Source organism: Furipterus horrens, unplaced genomic scaffold (assembly GCF_987537825.1).
Source record: "Furipterus horrens unplaced genomic scaffold, mFurHor1.1.pri manual_scaffold_12, whole genome shotgun sequence".
Taxonomy (NCBI): domain Eukaryota; kingdom Metazoa; phylum Chordata; class Mammalia; order Chiroptera; family Furipteridae; genus Furipterus; species Furipterus horrens.
The window spans coordinates 3,371,473-3,390,779 of NW_028327182.1; the positions used below are offsets into that span (position 1 = coordinate 3,371,473).

Below are 19,307 nucleotides of genomic sequence, written 5' to 3' on the forward strand. Positions count from 1 at the left end.
CATGGCCATTTCTACCGGAAAAGAGCATCTTGACAGATACCTATGTTGGAAGTACTAAAGCTTAAAAAACTAGCAATGTAACAGAAACAGATAAAGTATTTCTTAATCTACAAACTTTAAATCACTACTTTTTGATATACCTTAAAAAAGGTAAAATACATATTACTTCCTACAAAAGAATATTAACATAGATAATATTTAAGATTATTATTCATAATTTTTCCCCTACAGAAAAACACTAGCTGGACAATAATCAAATCTATGCTTAATATTTGGAATATGAAGTTTCTGTTAGAATTAACTCCTATATATAACTGTAAAAATCTGAGGATGTTTGCTCAAAATATAATTCTAAGCTACGTACAAGTGGAGAAAGAATACTAACACTTAACCAACAAAGTAAAGCAGAATAAATTCTCAAATAATGCATAATTAACACTTCCTCTTCATCATATCAAAGCCACCGTTATTCACTGGATTAACAGAAAAGTTTAGAATTTATAAATAGAATCCAAATTAGAGAGGACGAGAGAGGCATGAGTCTAGAATAGAAAATAGAATTATGAGCTTAAATTTAACATGCTGGTATAGTCAAAAAAGCAAACAAAATTGTAGACAGCACTTTAAGAAATGAGAGAACATGACCCTCTTTACTAAATTTATTGGGCTGCCATTAGTTAATAAATGCAGTTTTCAAGTGCACGATCCTATAATACATCGTCTGTATATTAGGTGTTTGCCATCCAAGGTCACGTCCCCTTTGTCACCACGTACCTGACCCCCTTTGCCCTTTACTGTCCTCCAAACCCCCTCCCCTCTGGCAACCCCCACACCGTCGTCTGTGTCGCTGAGTGTCTGTTTGTCGGTCTTACTTGCTCATCTGTTACCTTCCGTTTTATAGCCCACAGATGAGTGAAATCATGTGCTCGACTTCTTCCGGAACGTGACCCTCTTTGGCAAACCATGACACGCCCCCCCCTTCCCAGAAAGTGGGTGTGTGACCCCAGTGGAGTTGTATGGCACTGGGGTGTGGGGGGGCTGGTGAAGGACAGGGCCGTGATTGAGAGGCTGGGCCTCGCGGGGGGCCGGGGGCGCACGAGGGCAACAAAGGGTCTCACTGCAGAGAGCACAGCCCTTGGGCCTGACACTGCCAACAGAGCAGCGGAGCCTTCTCAGAACACACAGAATTGAAGCGCAGGGCCGCGGGCCACTTCTGGGGACCGCTGCTAATATTTAGGCCAAAGGGAGAGAAGTGTTTTCTGAACTGGTCATAAAACTGATGGCAAAAACTAAACTATATAGTTTTGAAAACATCTGGGAAATTTTGAAATATATATCAGTGATGATTTGCTAAAGACAAGTAAGTCCTCAGAGGGGACAGCCCCAGTTTTCCAGGTCGTCATCCCAGGTCGTCACCCCAGGAGACAGCCACGCGCTCCCTCAGTGCCCCTCACAGCTCACCCACGCTCCTGCTCAGCAGGCCACAGAGCTGGCCCAATAGTCCAACCTAATATTTTCATAAAGAAAAACCAAGAAAATAAATGATACATATTCTAAAGAGTAGAATAAAAACTAACCTTTCTGAAAGTTTGTGAGAGAGCTTCTCAAGGAACTCCATGACAGTCTCTAAAAATAAAATCCAGAAGAAAATGTCTTTCCATAAAAACATAAACATACTTGTAAAAGTTATAATGTGATGATCATTATTACATACTACAATGTACTCAAATTAGTGATTTTTAAAGGGGAAGCAGCATTGATAATATATACTAGCTATATATAAATATTTCTAGATAATAATAATCTCTTTATCAGAAAAACAAATTCAAAAAACACAGTAATAATTCAAAGCCTTAAATTATATCCCAAAACGAAAAGTTAATGGGAAGCTAAAGAAGAAAACTTTTAATTTCAAAGTGTTTCTATTTACATGCATAAGAAAAAAAGTTACTTAGACATGCTTAATTTTTTCTGAGCTTTAAAGAGATAGCAAGACTGATTTGTGGATAAATTCAGTACAATTCAGATTTAAAAAATCAATCCAACGAGAAGACAGAACACCGGTAACACCGCAGTACCTGAAGCAGGAGCACCTACACACGTAAGGCAAGTATGAGCAGAACTAAAGGTAGAGACCCACAGTAGTATAGGGACAGTAGAAGAATCGGACACACCACTTGGGTAAAAAATAGATCGTCCAGACAGAATATTAACAGAGAAATAGTGGCCTTACCCAACAGACTCCATCAGACTGCCTTAATAGATATTAATAGAACATTTCACCCCAAAAGCACAGACATTTTTTTTTGAGTGGACATAGAACTTTTTCCAGGATAGACCATTTTAGGACACAAAACACGTCTGTAAATTTTATAAGATGGAAATTAGTTCAGGTGTCTTCTTCTCTAGTCACAATGGTGTGAAATAGAAAATTAATTATAAAAAGAAAACTGGAAAAAACACTAAACCTGGAGGCTAAACAATATTCTATTCAACAATCAATGGTTTAATGACACCAAAGAGAAAGTTAAGTAAGAAAAACCTCAAACAAAACAATCTAAACTTACACCTAAAGGGCATAGAAAAAGAAGAATAAAGCCCAAAGTGAGAAGAAACAGAGACTAATAAAAAATAACTAAACAGATCCACAAAACTAAGAACTGCCTCTCTGAAAAAAAAATCCATAAGCTTTTAGCTAGAGAGTACAAATAAAATCAAAAATGAAAGAGAAATGACAACTGACACATAAATGCAAAAATCCTTAAAATATCAGCAACCCAACTGTCAGCCGTACACTAAACAGATCACACTGTACCATCAAGGGGATTTATTCCAGAGATGCAGAGATGGCTCAATATCTGCAAATCAATCAGTGTGATACACCACATAAACAAAATAACCAAAATTATATGATCATCTCAACAGATGTAAAAAAAGCATCAACAAAATTCAACATCCATTAATGATAAAACCTCGACAAAATCGGTATAGAAAAAAACACACCTCAACGTAATAACGGCCGTAATCGACAAACCCGCAGCTAACATCACACTCAACAGTGAAAATCGAAAGCTTTCTCTCTAAGATCAGGAACAAGACAAGGATGCCCACTCTTACCTCTCTTATTCAACATACTATTGGCAGTCCTGGCCACAGCAATCAGACAAGAAAAAGGAATAAAAGGTATCCAGATTTGTTACTATTTGCAGAGAACATTATATATACAAAACTCCTAAGATTCCACCCTCCAAAAACTAACAGAATAAATTCAGTAAAGCTGAAGAACAGAAAATTACTATTCAGAAATATGTTGTTTCTCTACACAAATAATAAACTAGCACAAAATAGGTTTTTAAAATCCCATTTGCAATTGCAAAACAAATACCTAGGAATAAATGTATCTAAGAACATAAAAGACCTCTACTCTAAAAACTGTAAGACATTAATGACAGAAATTGAAGACGACACAATAAATGGAAGCATACACCATGCTCACGGATTGCAAGTATCAGCATCATTAAAATGTCCATTCTACCGAAAACGATCTACAGTTTCAATGCAATCCTTATCAAGATACCTATGGCAGTTTTTCACAGAAACAGAACAAATACTCCTAAAATTTATATGGAACCACAAAAGACTGTGAATAGACTAAGAAATCAAGAGAAAGAAGAACTATGTTGGAGGTATTATATGCCCTGATTTCAAGCTATACTACAAAGCTGCAGTAATCAGAACACAGTATGGTACCAGCACAAACCCTGACACGCAGATCAATGGGGTAGAGTAGGAAGCGCAGGAGTAAAAACGTACTTATACGTGGCCATTCAATGACAAAGAAGACAAAGATACATAGTGAGGTAAAGATGGTCTCTTCAGTAGGTGTGTTAGGAAAACTGGATGGACACATGCAAAAGAATAAAATAAAAGTAGACCACTTTATATACAAAAAAAAAAAAAAAGCACAAGCTGAATTAAGAATTAAATGTAAGACCCGAGACCATAAACCCACCAGGAGGAAACACGGGCAGTCAATGCTTTGTCATCGGTCTCAGCAATATCTCGTTGGAGACGCCTACGCAAGCAGAGGCAGCAACAGCAAAAATAAACAAACGGGACCACATCAAACTAAAAGGCTTGTGCAAAGCAAAGAAAACCATCAACCAGATGGGAGAAGGTACTTACAACTAATATATCTAGTAAGGGGCTAATATCTAAAATATACAAAGAACTCACACAACTCAACATAAAAAACAAAATCCAATAAAAAAAGTGGGCAGAGGACCTTACCAGACATTTTTCCAAAGAAGACATACAAACAGCGAACAAATACATGAGCAGATGCTCACCATCACTAATCGTCAGGGAAATGCAAATTACACCACAATGAGATGTCACCTCACAGCTGTCAGAGCGGCTGTTACGACAGAAAGAACCACCAGCAAGCGCTGGTGAGGACGTGGAGAAAGGGGACCCTCGTGCCCTGTGGTGAGGATGCAGGTGGGGCAGCTGCTGTGGGAAACAGTACAAGTATTCCTCAAACAATTATACACGTATCTACCACCTGACCCGGCAATTCCACTTCCGGGCATACATCGGAAGAAAACAAAAGCTATAATTCAAAAAATATATGCACCCCATGTTCACAGCAGCACTGGTTACAACAGCCAAGACTTGAAAGCGACCTAGGTCTCCATGGAGAGAGGACTGGATCGGAAAAAAGAAGGTGTGGTCCATCTGTACAGTGGAATACAACTCGGCTACAGAAAAGAGAACGGAATGTTCCCCTGGAGACAACATGTATGAACCCAGAGATTCCTATGTTCGCTGAAATACGCCGGACAGAGAAAGACCAGTGCTGTGTGGTTTCACGCGTGTGTGGAATCTAAAACAAACGGAACAGAACAGAAATGAACACACAGACGGAGAACAAACTGGCGGCCGCCGGAGGAGATGGGGGTGGGAGGGTGGGCAGAGAAGGGGAAGAGGAGCAAGGAGCGCGAGCTGCCGGTTACAGGAGTGGTCATGGGGATGGGGGTACCACCCAGGACACAGTAACAGCACCGTAACCGTGCGCGGTGCCAGGTGGGGACCAGACTCAGTGTGGTGACCACTTTGTAACGCACATAAATGCTGAATCACTATGCTGTACACCTGAAAGCAACGAAACACGGTGTGTCCACCGTAGCTGAAAATGAATTTAAAAAATTTTTAAAGTCAGGATTACAGTTCCATAAAAATCCTATTTTGTCGTAAAAGTTGGCTAAACAGGCTCACCTGGGTCTTTCGCCAGTGTTCCTTGCAGAGCTCTGTGGGAATACGTAGAATACCCCACTAACTTGGCCAGGAGATCTCTGCTGCTGAGCAGTTCCTCTAAGCACCTCAACTGACCGGCGTCGGGATAAAGAAAAATCTTATAAGCAGCTTCTCGCACCTGTATTTGAACAGCGAATGATAACAGACGGAAATACCGTGATACAAAGTCCTGCGCAATAACAACACAGGCTCACCCCCACCGTTTTATTCTTCAGTGATCGCTGCTACAAAAGCAGAATGGTGGTCTGCACAGGGGGATAACGCTTTCAGACTCATGAACGAGTATGAGACGGAATCACACCCTCGACTGAGGGTCTCTGGGGCAGGACGTGGTCGGGGAAAACTGTGTCAGAGCACCCGCCACACGGCGCCTCTAACCAGGTGACGCGGAGGCATGTGCGCTGGGAGATCTGAGCAGCCTAGGACGCCGATAACTGCTGCCTGTCACACTTTAAAAGTGAGTTCTTCACGAGACATGAGTCATTAAACCATTTTCATCGTTCAAAGCATTGATGGAATGAATAATCCCAAAGTAATACTTTTCGGGCTTAGCAACAGGGAAGTCCTTTTAACGGCAGGATGACATTGTCACGGCATCTGGGGTTCAAGCAGCAGCGGCCCCCAGACGGGACCTGATCGAGGCAGGGGATGGAGACACGTACCAGGTCGTCTGGCGCCTCCGCGTGCAGACCATCCACCACGAGATGGTCCCCCGCCACAGCGAAGCTCTGGTGAATGTGCTTTGGTAAGAGGTGCTTGTCTATCTTGTTGGGCAGGCTGGCTCCCGCGAGAAACGCACTACTCAGTTCCAGGATTTTCACGTTCAGGTCCACGGCTCTCTTCCGCTGTATGTGGGGGACAGTGACAGTCACTGGAAGTAGTATTTCATGGCTCAGTTAATAGGCAATCTATAAAGATGGCAAAGCAACATGAATATTTGAATTACAATTTAATTAAGATACTGTGGGGAACCGCTCCTTGTGGTTTGGGGAATTGTAGCCCCGGCCTGAGCACAACCAGCCGCCGGCACCCCAGCTGTGCTGTGTGGGGGACATGCCCGAAAACCACTCAGAGGGTTCCCGTGGGGACTGGAGTCAAGGAATGTTAATATGCTTTAGAACTTGCTCTGCTTTTTTATCTTATAATTACGTATAAACAATCTCTCGCAGGGAGTATTTGAAATCTTGTACCTAGTGCCGGTGTGGGGTCAGGGTGTCTGATAGACCCTGGCACAGACTCTTCGTTGTCCCCACTGCACTGGAGCTTGTAATCAGTTATTGTCGATCATAACCTAGGCACCTGAAAGCTACTGATGATTTATGAATGTCCATCTTGTATCTCCCATGGTCTCCTTCTCAGTAAAAGCACGAGATGAAGGTCTAGCTGCTGGTCTCCACTAGAGACACAGTCACCTTCCTGCCCCCAGACATAAAGAAGTGTGTGGGTAAAAGTTATTTCATCGGACATAATAAAAGTGTCGTAGGTAAGAGTTTGTTCCGCCGCGGTCACGAAGCCTCTGCTGGACAGAGCAGCTTCCATCCACGCCCAGGGTGTGCGAGGCACCTCCGCCATAAGATATTAAACGGACTAAATAATAAAATGAATACTCGGCATATTAATGTCCTAAATATATAACATACTGTAAGCAGGACGTTAAGTCTATTTTTGACAGACATTAAGTCTCCAGAGAAAACACTACCCTATGGCTGTACAGAGCCTCATGCTTTAAGGCTCACATAACTCCCAGAGCCCTACTTTATGGGTGGGCTGGATAACTAGTCTTTGAAACGAACAACATCAGGAAGTACAGAACCCTTCCGTATCCCCCCAAAGACCTCTTAGTCAAGAGAATCTAGTAGAATCCAGTCAATAGTGCTTAAAAGTATTTTTAGATTAAAAAGTTAAGGTTTTGAAAGGCAGGTGAGAAAATGTACTCAGACTAAAACGGCGGGAGGGGAAGAAAAGGAATCATTACAATTCTTCACGACAGTATGGTTCTCATCCAGGAGGGGAGGGCACTCGGGAAGTTCGGACGTGGGACAGACCCAAGGACCCAGAGAAGGACAGCCGCGCCTTCCCGCCCCGGGCCCGGCCCGCCCGGCCCTCGCTGTCTGGACCTCGGAGGACGGCGTGGGCACCTCCGTGAGAGCTCACCTGGCAGTCGCACCTCCAGGACACAGTCTCCTGAAAAAGCGTGCGGTAGTCAGGGGGCACCGCAGAGGTGCCGGGTGAAGTGTAAGCTGGACGAGGGGTGGGCTTCCCGGTACCGGTGCCAGACCCCTGGGCAGGCGTCGGGACCCGGGCCCGCGGGGGGCGGGCACTCCGTGAAGGCACATGTGTGTCCCGGGCAGGGGCCGACCGTTCTGAACAGATCCTGAACTCGCCCACGACTTTGAAAAATGATTAGGCAGCATTATTTTAAAAAGAAATATACAAGGTGCAAATGTACACTGAGAGGGTGATAAAAAAATTAAGTTTATATTAATAACCAAGAAATTCCAATACAGGAATTTTAAACTTCATGTGAAAAAGTTTTTCAGACATCCCACGTCCGTGTAGCCCAGACGTCTACTTTGTTACTGACGTGGCCGCTTGGCACCACCTAATGGTAACCAGTGGAATAAGAGAAATGGTGAGTAAGAATCCTGGGTCGTTACGAAAATGTTCCCCAAAGTCTTTATCATGAAAACAAAAATTCATTAGTCAAAAGAATTTGTCACCTGTTGAAATTCCTGAAAAGTAAAGCCTGGGTTTACTTCCTGATTGACCAACAATCTGCCAGGCATTTCACTGTCCCGAGATAATTAAATGAGCAGTACTCTGAACTCTGAGAAATTAGTAATTTTTTGTATAATTGCTAATAAACATATACTTCCCTTAATTTTAAACTTGTAAATCACGTTCAATGAGACCTTTCAAGTTAAATAAGAAAAAGCCTAGAAAGAATATAGAAAGAATGTACGCCTTTACGATTTGTAGATTGTTGTTGGGTTTATTTCAAGATCTTTCTTTTAAAAAGCGTGACCTGTCTTCCTTGTGTCCTGTCCTGGTGGAGCACCTTGGAGGACAGACATCAAAGCAGCGAGAGAGAAACCTTGCAGGACACTGTATCTTCAGTGTCCGTGGGGTCCCAAGGAGTTCCTTTCCAGAAGGGCAGCTGTTCTTGTAAAAACATCCAATGGAAAGGGCAAGGTCAGTGCCAGTGACATTGAGCTTGACCTGGCACCTATCGCTTCAGTAAAGTTTCAAAAACCTCTTCCATGAAGAGTAAATAAAGCAATAAAACCAGTCAGCTCAGCGCTCCCCCGAAGCATCGGAGCTGACGAGCGTCAGCTGGCATTGTCACGCTCTGCCCTGCACCTGCTCCATGCTGATCACTGAGTCCAGGACCGGGACGCCTTAAAGCCACGACCCGCGCGGTCCCTGAGCAGCCCACGCTACAGACAAGGGGCACGGCAATAGCGACAGCGACGCCTTCCACCAGCCGCGGCTGCGGGGAAGTGCCACCTGCCGGAGTACAGGAAACGGGGTCCGAGGAACACGGAAGCCCGCCTGGGAGACGGACACACGCTTTGCACACACGGAGGGCGGAGGCTGAAGCCTTCACGGGGGGTGTCAGGCAGGCAAAGCAGTGAGCAGGTGTGTCGGGGGGTGACATAGGGCCATGACTTCACGGAGGCCCCGGCAGAGCCGGGAAGGCGCTGCCAGGTGCTGGCCACTCTTCACAGTTCAGAGGTGACGCGACCTCGCTGAGAGGTTCTGGGCAGGAGAGGGCCGATCAGGTCAGTGCTTTAAGGACATGACTCGGTGTTCAGACAGGCCAGGCTGGCCATCGGCAGACCTGCAGGCAGGGCCAGCTGACGAGCCTCTAGACTGCAGGCTTGCATCTGGGAGTGCGTGAAACACGGGTTCCTTCGTGTGTTATTTCCCACACGAACTGTAAACCCACTTTGTCCCACCCGCATGTCACAGACCACCTCCTAGCTGTGACCTTGCAAAAATCACAGCCTCTAGGTGTCTCAGCTTCTTCATCTATAAAACAGGAGTAAGAGAAGCCTCAGCCGGAATAAAGAGCCAACAAGAAATATACGCGTTAAATAGCAAGAGCTTAATCGCCGCTAATGACGAGTATCAGGGAGACAAAGGACTTGAGGACAGCTGGAGATCTGGTGACAATGATCAAGGTGAGCTGCTGGGGGGGTGCAGACAGAGGCAGGAGCAGCTCTAAAGGAATATCCCGGGGACCGTCACTGATGGGGACACAAGGACATGGGGATGGAAAAGCAATCTGACCCAGAGAACGGCGGTGTCGTCGGTACAGAGACGTGAACACTGGCTGGGGGGGACGTGTCCGTCTCGGCCACGTGCGTGTACAGCGTAGCCTAGGCCCTGTGGACACTTGGAAGGCACAGTGGCTCGGGTTAGGCCACCAGCCAGGGACCGTGCCCTCAGAGCCACATGAACGCATCGGTGTGCGAGCGGCCCTGGCGGGGCTCACATCCTGCACCTGTCACACTGGCGTCAGCTGGGGCATGTGACACACGTCCCCATTCGCTCTAACGAGGGGTCTGGACAAGACGCAAGGCCCGTCGTCCCAGCTTCCACACCGCAGAGCCCACACGTACGGCGTCAGGAACACGGTGTGGGCCTGTCAAGGGCGCCCGGGACACGAAAGGTCTTCCTGACACCCCGGCCCTGCCCCTCGGCCTTCCTGTCCCCGGGCGGTGGCTCTGCTGCTCGCTTTCCCGACTCTGCTTCCCTCGTCCCAACCCCCAGACACCGAAGGGGCCCCAAACCGTCATGGCTGACAGGCCAGCCTGCCGAGCACGCCACCCAAACACAGCCTGCGGGAGAACCTCATCACACACGTGGCCCGGGCATGTTTAATACGCAGATGCGGGCTGCTCGCGAGGACTGTGGCGACCAGGACACCGGGTAAATGTCAGCAAGACAAGAGGACCTGACACACAGAAAGGGAAGTTTTACCTTTTCTTTGTCCAGGTGGATTCCACTGATTTCAAAGTCAAACATAAAGAGTTCGGCCACTCGCCTGCAAATAAAATTGGTCCCAGGTTATGACAGGTAACAATAATTGTTAACAAAAAAAGAATCTTTGTTTGCTACATAGATCGGCCTTTTTCCATCTTTCTGACAAAAAGCCAGCCGTTCCCACGCTCACACTCACACACACAAGACGCCCAGCCGGGCGGGTTTCTCAGCTCTCCTGTGCGGTCCGGCGCCTCCTGCGTTATTGTGCGTCGGGACCAGCACGCCTTGCCCCGAACCGAAGGAGTGCCGGGTATCCCAGCGCGGACAGACGGACCTGCAGCTTTCTTCTAGCGCAGGGGGGACCTCTGCAGCTATTCGGCCCTTTCCTCCAAAAGTCACTTCCTGCATGCTGTATGCAAGGCGCCAGACCAGCACCTCTGTCACACATGCTACATCTAGCATGCGTGTGCTACAGAACTGCGCTCTGGCCTGCTGGCGGGTTAAGACTTACGTATGTTCCATACGGTCTCGTAAGGGGATACATACTTTTTAAGTAACGAATGAATATAAGGTAACAGAAACACTGAACGTCCTGACAGGGGTACAAGTCAAGTGTGTGGCTGTGTCCACCACACTGAAAGCTCCGTGTTCAGTCCGCCCTCCCAAGGGCACAGCAGGCTCTTCCTCGGCCCCCCCACCCCCCTGCCGCCTGCTCCCCCTTACGCTAACCTTGCGGGGGCCCTGGGCGGGAGGATCCCTCACCATTTCAAGATCTGCTCCCATGCTCTGTGGCGACCGGTACTCTGTAATGACCGTCACATGCAGCCGCGACCTCGGCCACAGGCCCCAGTCCTCCTGCCCTGTCCTTCCTGTGGCCACTTCCCCAGTGTCCAGCGCCAGCAGCAGCGACAAGGAGCGGCGGAGGGGCGGCGCCCCGGCCATCACCGGAAGGAAGGGGCGACTTCCCACGGAGCTGTCTCCTGCCACGTTCCACACTCAGCAGCACACTCTCCCCTTTGCGTCGCAGGCTCGTTTACACCGCTCGCCTTCCCGTTAGGTGCCGGGGGAATGAAAGCACAGCCTGGGCCAGGGGCCGCCGACGTGGGCGAGCACGCGTGCCCTGGAAAGGGGACCCGCTCACGCTGTGCCACGGCAGCACGGGTGCGATACACGGCTCTTCAGGTACATCCGGGCACAGGCGTGAGGCCCCGGGGCTGCTGCCCGAGTGACCAGGATGCGGCCAGGGAACGAGAGCGTGGCCTCCAGGCTGTGACGCCCGGACCCTGCTGCCCCCCGATGGGCCGCCGCGCCTCCGGCCCCGCGGGCCCCACACTCCCGCAAGGTGGCCTTTCTCGAGGCGAGAAGTCCGCAGCCTGACACCTCGCGGTGACATCTCTGCACCCTGCCCTCGGCCGCCACCGAGAGCAATCCTGACTTCCGCTCTGAGCAGTCCGGCGGGCGAGCACGCGCTGCGTTACAGGCGGGGGTGAGGGGCCCGCACCGCCCGGACTGTGAGCGCGCGGTGTGGACACGCAGGCGGGCACGCAAAGAAGAGACGGGGCGTGGCTGCAACCGGCCGCCGTGTAAGCAAGGCGCACCCGTGAAGCCAAACGTGGAAAACGGGCCTAACGTGCTTTTTAGGTACGAGGTTCTGCCCCTAATCGTAGGGCACAAACCTAGGGAAGCCACCGCAATAATTACTTATTTCAACTCCTTCCAAATCCCAATAATTAAAAACAAAACAGTTTATACTTGGATAATTTTTCAAAGACCTCGGCATGAGACTTTCGGTTTTCCTTCCAACTACTTAACAGCTACTTAGAATACTGACTCCTCGATGCTGGGCTGGAGGCCGAGTCCGCCGGCTACCGAGCGCGGTTTCCTCTCTGTAACCGCGCCACACGCCTGACACCAGTGTCAGCGCAGCGCTCCTCCTGCGGACACCCCTTCCGTTCCCCCGGACACTGTCATCTTCCTGATTCTCGTGCTAATACACCTTGAATGAGCAAAATTAAAGTTCTTCTAAAGTTCTGAAAACCGCATAGGACACACTGCTGATTTAGTAATTTACCTTCTTTCTTAAATAACGTAAAGGCCTTCACTCAAGCCCCTGACCACCCCCGTTTTCTCTGCCTCGTATCGGTCTCCTTCCCTAGAGGGACCCTAAGAAACACCACTCTATTCTGGCAAAGGCATTTGCCATTTGTTTTAATAAGAGAGAAGAAAGATAGCAAAAAACAGATAAATTGGTGATGGGAATTTATTCTGTAAGTTTATTGTATAGCAGCTTTACTGTAGAAAGATACAAAAAAATTAAAATCACTAATCCCACCAAAGAGAATCAGTATTAAAATTCTTGTAGCACTTCCTTCCAATCTACCTTTTCTTTTTCTTTCTTTCTTCTTTTTTTTTAAAGGCTACAGAGAACACGTTCAATTATGTAAGTTAGAGACAGGAGCGCAGCGCCCAGCAGGTCACAGGTTCTTGAGAAACGTCGGCTGAGCCTCTGCGTGGACCTGGAGGCACACTGATTCCCTCACTGAAAACAGCCGTTGCCCCGGGGCCGCGCCAGGTCGGCTGAAAGAGGCCGCTTTTACTCGTTTGGCTAACGAGGCCGTAGGCTGCTAAGTTAATGATGAAGTTACAACAAAGGCTCGCTGCGAGCCTCAGGATCCACGCGGCGCAGCAGGGCCACACCAGCACCTGCGTGCCTCGTGGCCAGGTGCACGCGCCCCCACCCCACCCCCACCCCCGGACAGCCCCCCTGTGCTGCTCGTTCGTCACGGCGCGCACGTGCCGAATGGGCACAAGGCCCGTCACCCACTGGTCCCTGCTGGGAAGGGCCTCACTCAGAACCGAAGCCCCACGGAGCCAGAAAGGGGACGGAAGCAGAGCCGAGGAGTCAGAGGGAGAAAGCGTCCCACAAGTAAATCGCAGACACGGGCAACAAGAAGTGCCGCTCTCCGTGCTGGGACGCACGCAACACCCGGGCGGGGTGCTGGCCACCCCAACATCACTTGTTTCATAAATAGTGAGTTTGAGCAAAGAAGGATGATATCCAAAGTCCTGTCTCAAACACTTTTATCTAGTAACTCGAAATTAAGCCTTTTCCATCCGGATTAGCACGCGTGACCTGGAGAAGCAAAGCACACCCGTTCAAGCCCTTGACGCCCACCAGGAGATAAAACCAGTTTGCCGGTGTCTTCCAGGGGTGTCCGCTATGCAGCTGGAAGCAGGACGCTGTTCGCAGGCCTTCACTCGCTGGTTGGGCCCCCGCTACGGGCCCTGAGGGCTGCAGGTGCCCAGGGCGCAGCAGTGGCCAAACCAGCCCGATCCCTGTTCTCGAGGGGCTTCGCGCCCACCGCAGCCCAACGCGATAAACGAGCAAGCAGAGAAGAGAAGGCTGGGGGTGTCCGCACCAGGGGGAGGAGAGCGTGACCGGTACCACGGAGCGCAGGCCGCGCGGGCCCCTGCGGAGAGACGCCCCGCACACACGGGGGCAGTGTGGCCGGCACCGGGGTCTCCCGGTCTCACCTCTCCGGGCGCCCCCATCACGCAGGCGAGGAAGCGAGTACCTGGTTTCTGGATCCAGGGAATCCACAAGTTTCTTATCGGCCAGTAACTTCTGCAAGCTTTGATACAAGTCCACATTTGTGTTCAGCCTGGAGAAAGCACACATAAAAAATTAAGTGATTTTCTAATGCCTTCTTTTTGACTTAACAGCAAGAGAATGATGCCAGATCGTGCAGCCAGAGGCCCAGGGACCGAGGTCTGGTTTCGTCCCCTCCTGGGACTAGGAACAGCGCCACCGCACTCGGCGACAAGAGCCTACGGGGCGGCGCGCTCAACCACAAGCTCTTTGACAGGTGACACATTTAAAGCCGGTCAGCGGCGGGGGCCCGAGGGGCCGGCAGGAGGAGGGGGAGGGAGAAACGGGGTCACTGGTGACAAAACGGACCCCCGTCCCTGAGGCCCAGCGCCAGTCAGCAGTGTGAGCGGCCGTTTGCTGGGGTCCTGGCCTCAGCACCCCAGGCCCTGGGCCACCTTGGCTCACCTGGGTGAGGGGGACGCAAGGACTTGGGCTGCAGAGCCACCCGCTCAGGCTGCAGCACAGGCCCGGACACTGGCCTGTGACCTGGGCCTGCTGGGCCTCAGGCTACCCTAAGGCTTCAGGGAGGTGAGCTGTGCACAGGCCCCCACGCGAAGGGGCCCTCGCCCCGGTCAGGTGGCCTGCCTGCGCGCCAGCCCCACGCCCGACCGTGTCACCGAGGGGAGCAGGACGTACTTCTCCACCACGGTGCCAATACTCCTGCAGGCTTCCTCTGCCGCCTCTCTGAACGCCGGCTCGGGGTGGGCGACTTTCACAAAATCAGCCTGTGGGAGAGGAACGACAAGCCAAAGGGGCTGTGAGGGAAAGCTTTCCTCCAAGGTCCCGGGGCAAAATGAAAACTGATGCTTAAACGTGCCCTCTGGCTGGACCCGTGCGTCCCCACGACCAACCAGTCGGGCAAAGCAGCTTCTTCCTGCGCGTCCTTCGGTCATTCCCTGGAACCAAGCTGGTTTCAGTCCAAAGACTTCAATACTCTTACGTTCTTTTAGAAAAGTCCATCTCCTTCAAACGTAAATATGTACTAAGCGAATTCTTCCAAACTCTATAGTTCAAAGAAGCAGACTCGCTCAAATATCCTAAAACTTTCTAATTAAACTTGGGTACAATATGGTTCTCGGGTGTAAATCTGGCTCCAGAGAACAGCTCTGGAGTTTTGTTTTGTTTTTTTAGTTGACACATATTACAGTCCCGAGACTGAATTAACTATATTTTAGTTTCTGTGCCGAAAACAAAGGCCCGTGCTCTTTACAGCTTGTGTTACCAAGTATGGACCCCAGGCCCGGCCTGGAAGGGCCCACGGCTGTCGCTGCTACGTGACCCTAGAACTGAACTGAGCTAGAAGTGTTTTTCTTTTTAACAAAGTCATGAAGAAACTAGATGTTACTTTTAACGGTAACTGCACTGCACTGCAAAAGAAAAACACAGGGAAACTATAAAATATTACCCATTTTTCCCTTCCCTCTCCAGGAAGAAAACATGGATCGCTTATAAAATAGAATCACCACAGGTAAAAGTTCCTACTTTCTTATCAAAGTTTTTAATGAAAAATGTTTAAATACAGTTTTATACAACTTCTGATGTAACAGTAGCATTAGTACTAAAGCTCTTGAAAAACAAGCTACGTAAAGTTAACAACATAGTCTGTAAATTACCAATGTACAGTGTTGTAGAATTTACAGTCACTATTAAAATTTAAAATTCATTTGCAGCAGAGATGAGGAAAACAACACCGTCACGTGGCAACTGAATTGAAAAAGAAAAAGAAACCAAACTGACCACTTGGTGGAAAATAGTTTATAAAATCGATGTCTTATAATGGTATTGAGCTTACTGGCAGGTAACAGCTAATATTTCAAAAAGAAGGTGCTCTGAGTTTTTTATACCCAAAGATTTACATATATGTTAGTATTTAATGAGATATTATACTTCATAGACACAAGAATCTTCAAGAACAGGACAGGCTAGGGGACCTCTGACCTCAAGGGCAGCCGCCTGATCACACACACACAGTGCAGGTCGGGGACACACATGGCCCTTCTCAGACTTCGGGGCCACAGCAGCAGAGGCGGGGCCTCCATTGCGGCCACGCGGCTCCGTCACGCGAAGCGCTTGCGTCCCCCTCCTGGAGGGACGGAGCCAGCGCCCGTTAAAGCCGAGACCTGGCCCCCAGAGGCCCTGACCTGCCTCTCCTCACCCGGAGAAAGCCCTTCACGGCGCCGCATCAGCGTCCTGGAGACTGGACGGATACCGTGACTGTAGGACCGTCTGAGGGGTGCTGTGGCTCAGTTCAGGGGGGTGGGGAAAGAAAACTTCCTGAACGATGAAAACACACACGGGGAGGGCAAACGGGGTGAAAGAAGTCAACCTCAGGAGGCGCGGGACTCCAGAGACCTGACATTTTAGACAAGACGAGCCACAGAGGAGAGGAGCTGTCAGAGGGCAGAGGCGAGGAGTGGGAGTGATGATTCAAGGCGGCTTTTTTGGAGCGATGCACATTCGTGTACCCTGACTGTGGGGGTGGCTACATGAAAAAGGAGTTAAAATTCAGACCTGTACTCCCCAAAAAAGGCAATTTTACTGGATGATATTTTAAAATAAATAAGTCAATACTTTCTAAATGATGGGGAGTCTCTCCAACGCCCCCACCTCCGCAGGGAAGGCGCATAAGCCCCGAGCGGCCGGCTGGCCCCTGGGGGGACACGGGGACACGCAGAACGGCGGGCGAGAGCAGGTACCCCGCAGCCAGACTACCCGCACGCCACGCCTAGCTGCTCCGCGACCTGCTGGCTGAGCTCGGACATATCACTCAACCTCCTAGTGCCCTTCCTTCCTGGTCTGAAGATCAGATACGGCGAGAAGGTTCCATCAGTTCATCCAGGTCAAGGGGTTCCCCGGGGCCCGTCCCAGTGAAGCCAGGACAGTGACCACCAGGCTGCTCCATCAGGGCAGAGATTGGATCTGTCTCCTTCACGGCTGCGTGCCCAGGGCCCAAAACAGAGCCTGGCACCGGGCGGCGGCCCAGTGTCACAGGAACGCGAAGCAGGACCTATACACCGTCTGGTGCCCAGTGGACAGCAGCCCCAGCAAACACGGGTCTGCACCATGGGCGCCCCTATAATCAATCGCCTTCCCTGACATGACTAACCGAGACGCGCCTCTCCCGGGTGAGAGGACATCACGCCTTCTGTCTCAGCAGGGGGTTTCGTCGCTGGTGCACAGACCCAGGGACGTGTCTGTATCAACTTCAAAATGTTAAGGGAAAAAAATTCTTAAATATAATCAGTTTGATGTCAAAACCTTACTTTTAATGACACAAACTGGTTTTTACAAGATAATTTTATTGTAAATGCAAAGGTAAATTTTACTAGCATTTTGGTAGAAGTGTTCATTAACGAAAAATCTTCGTCCCATGAGTTATTTTATTACATATCCCGTCTATTTTATTAAATATATATCTCAAAGTACAAGTTCTAAACAGCACCTTTCCCTGCACGTTTTTCCATTCCTAATGACATATTTCGCTGTCACAAACGACACCCGAATAGCTGCGGCGTCTCTAACCTCAGAGTCTGGCACCAGGCCTAATAAACATGAGGTCTGGGGGGGCCGCAGGCCCTGCGCCAGGCTTACCAAGTCCGCCACCCGGCACAGCGTGTCAGAGAGCTCGTCGAAGAGGCGCACCGTCTGCGGCCCCGGCGGCGTGGAGCACGCGCGGGCCACCAGCACGTCCGCCTTCTGCAGGGCGTTTTCTTGGGCGACACGGAATCCTTCCGGGGCGCTGAGCTCAGGAACGCCAAAAAGACCCTGAAAGGCAATGAGAATTTCCCACGCGTTGTTAATGGTTTTTTGGTATTGTGTGTTAATACTTTTTCTGCATAGAAGAAAATCTTGGGTGTTGTTGGTTTAGTATATATTTGTAATATCTGTGATCACAGATACCACTTTCATATTCCCCACGTTGTAAAGTGTAACTTTTCTTCAACTTTTGAATATTTTATAAAAAAAACAATACAGTGACCTGGGTTCAAAATCAAACTGGGTTGCTATTACAGAGCCTGACTCAAAGCGGTTACAAAGATTCAATGGGGAGACACACGTTACAAAACAAAAACAGTTTAAGAGCGGCCGCACACAGAGAAGGTTTAAGACTCCAGCCACAGCCGTTGCGCGCTGTGGGACTCCAGCGGCTTCTCTCTCCACTTCGGCCTGAATGTCTTCTTTCAGCACAGTGGGGATGACAATAGGTATCTCACAGCACGCGTACAGGTCCTGCGTTAGAAAATACACGTAACGCCCTGAACACACGAGCCCGGCACCCAGTGGGGGCCAGCACAAAGCAGCCGTTGTTCCACAACCAAAAATTAGGGGCGAGCACAGAGGTTTTTCGGAAAGACTCGACAAACAGGATAAGCCAAGTCACAGGCTGAACCTGGCAGCCACCTTATACTTTCCGGAAGCATTTCATTAACTTGGTAGAGCCAAACACCACTCATCCAAGGGGCTGGCCTTCCCCGTGGGCCAGGTCCGCACCCCGGGCCAGCCCTCGGGAAGGCAGGAACGAGCAGTCGCCCACTGCAGCCCCCGCGTGCAGCAAGGGAGCCGCGTGCTTTATTTGGGTCTCGCAGGTAAACGACAATCCCAGAGCAGGAACTCTCTCCCTTTTACGGGTTAAGAGGGGAAGGAAAAGCCTGAGTTCACGAGCTAACTATGGGAAAGTCAGAACTTGAAGGGACTCCCCACACCCCTAGAGTCTCTACGGTCATCTGTTCGAAAGTCTCCCGAAAAGTCGAGCCCCCTAGAGGAAGAACCCCGCCCTTCCTCTCCAGCCAGCTGCCCCACGTGGCCACGTGGCACCTAACACACAGGCAAGTGAGATCAATCTAACCCAGCAGGTGCCCACCTTTGTCAATGACCTTCACAGATGCTTAACAGGCTGAAACTGTCAGGCCTGAGGCTTACTGATTCTGCAGGAAGGGAAGTTCACTGGTTCCCGTCGCTTCAAACTACACTGAGGAGTTAAAGATAAAAACTGTGGGTGCAGAGCAGAACCAGAACCAAAAATAAACTTGATCTTGACACTGACGGCATCTGAGTCCGCCTAGGTCCCGGTCCCCGTACACCTGCCCACGCTTCCCCTGGGAATTCGGAACCGCAGAGCACCCGTTACCGAAATACTAGAAAACTAAACGAACCTTCCTTTCTGCAGTCAAGAACCAAGTCACATGTTTGCAAATCTCGGCTCAGTACTTAAATGAGGCGTAAAAGAAAAACAAAGCCACAGGTGGTTCTAGTTCATCCACCGCAAACCAAGCTTACCCTTCACTTCTCTCTGCTCCTAACTTAGAGGGAGTCGTCTTCACACCAATTATATTAATACCAACATTGTTTACAA

General features: G+C 49.5%; 1 protein-coding gene across 1 annotated transcript in view; it reads right to left on the reverse strand.

Moving 5' to 3' along the window:
* The window catches only part of MIPEP (mitochondrial intermediate peptidase), a 96,910-nt gene that overhangs the window by 76,500 nt on the left and 1,103 nt on the right, over positions 1–19,307 (reverse strand). The window contains exons 2-8 of the mRNA XM_090258723.1: positions 17,546–17,719; positions 14,591–14,679; positions 13,881–13,967; positions 10,303–10,366; positions 5,979–6,161; positions 5,278–5,434; positions 1,578–1,626 (exon numbers count right to left, since the gene is read on the reverse strand). Of these exons, the coding sequence (XP_090114849.1) occupies positions 1,578–1,626; positions 5,278–5,434; positions 5,979–6,161; positions 10,303–10,366; positions 13,881–13,967; positions 14,591–14,679; positions 17,546–17,719 (803 nt within the window). The remainder of the gene's footprint in view (positions 1–1,577; positions 1,627–5,277; positions 5,435–5,978; positions 6,162–10,302; positions 10,367–13,880; positions 13,968–14,590; positions 14,680–17,545; positions 17,720–19,307) is intronic.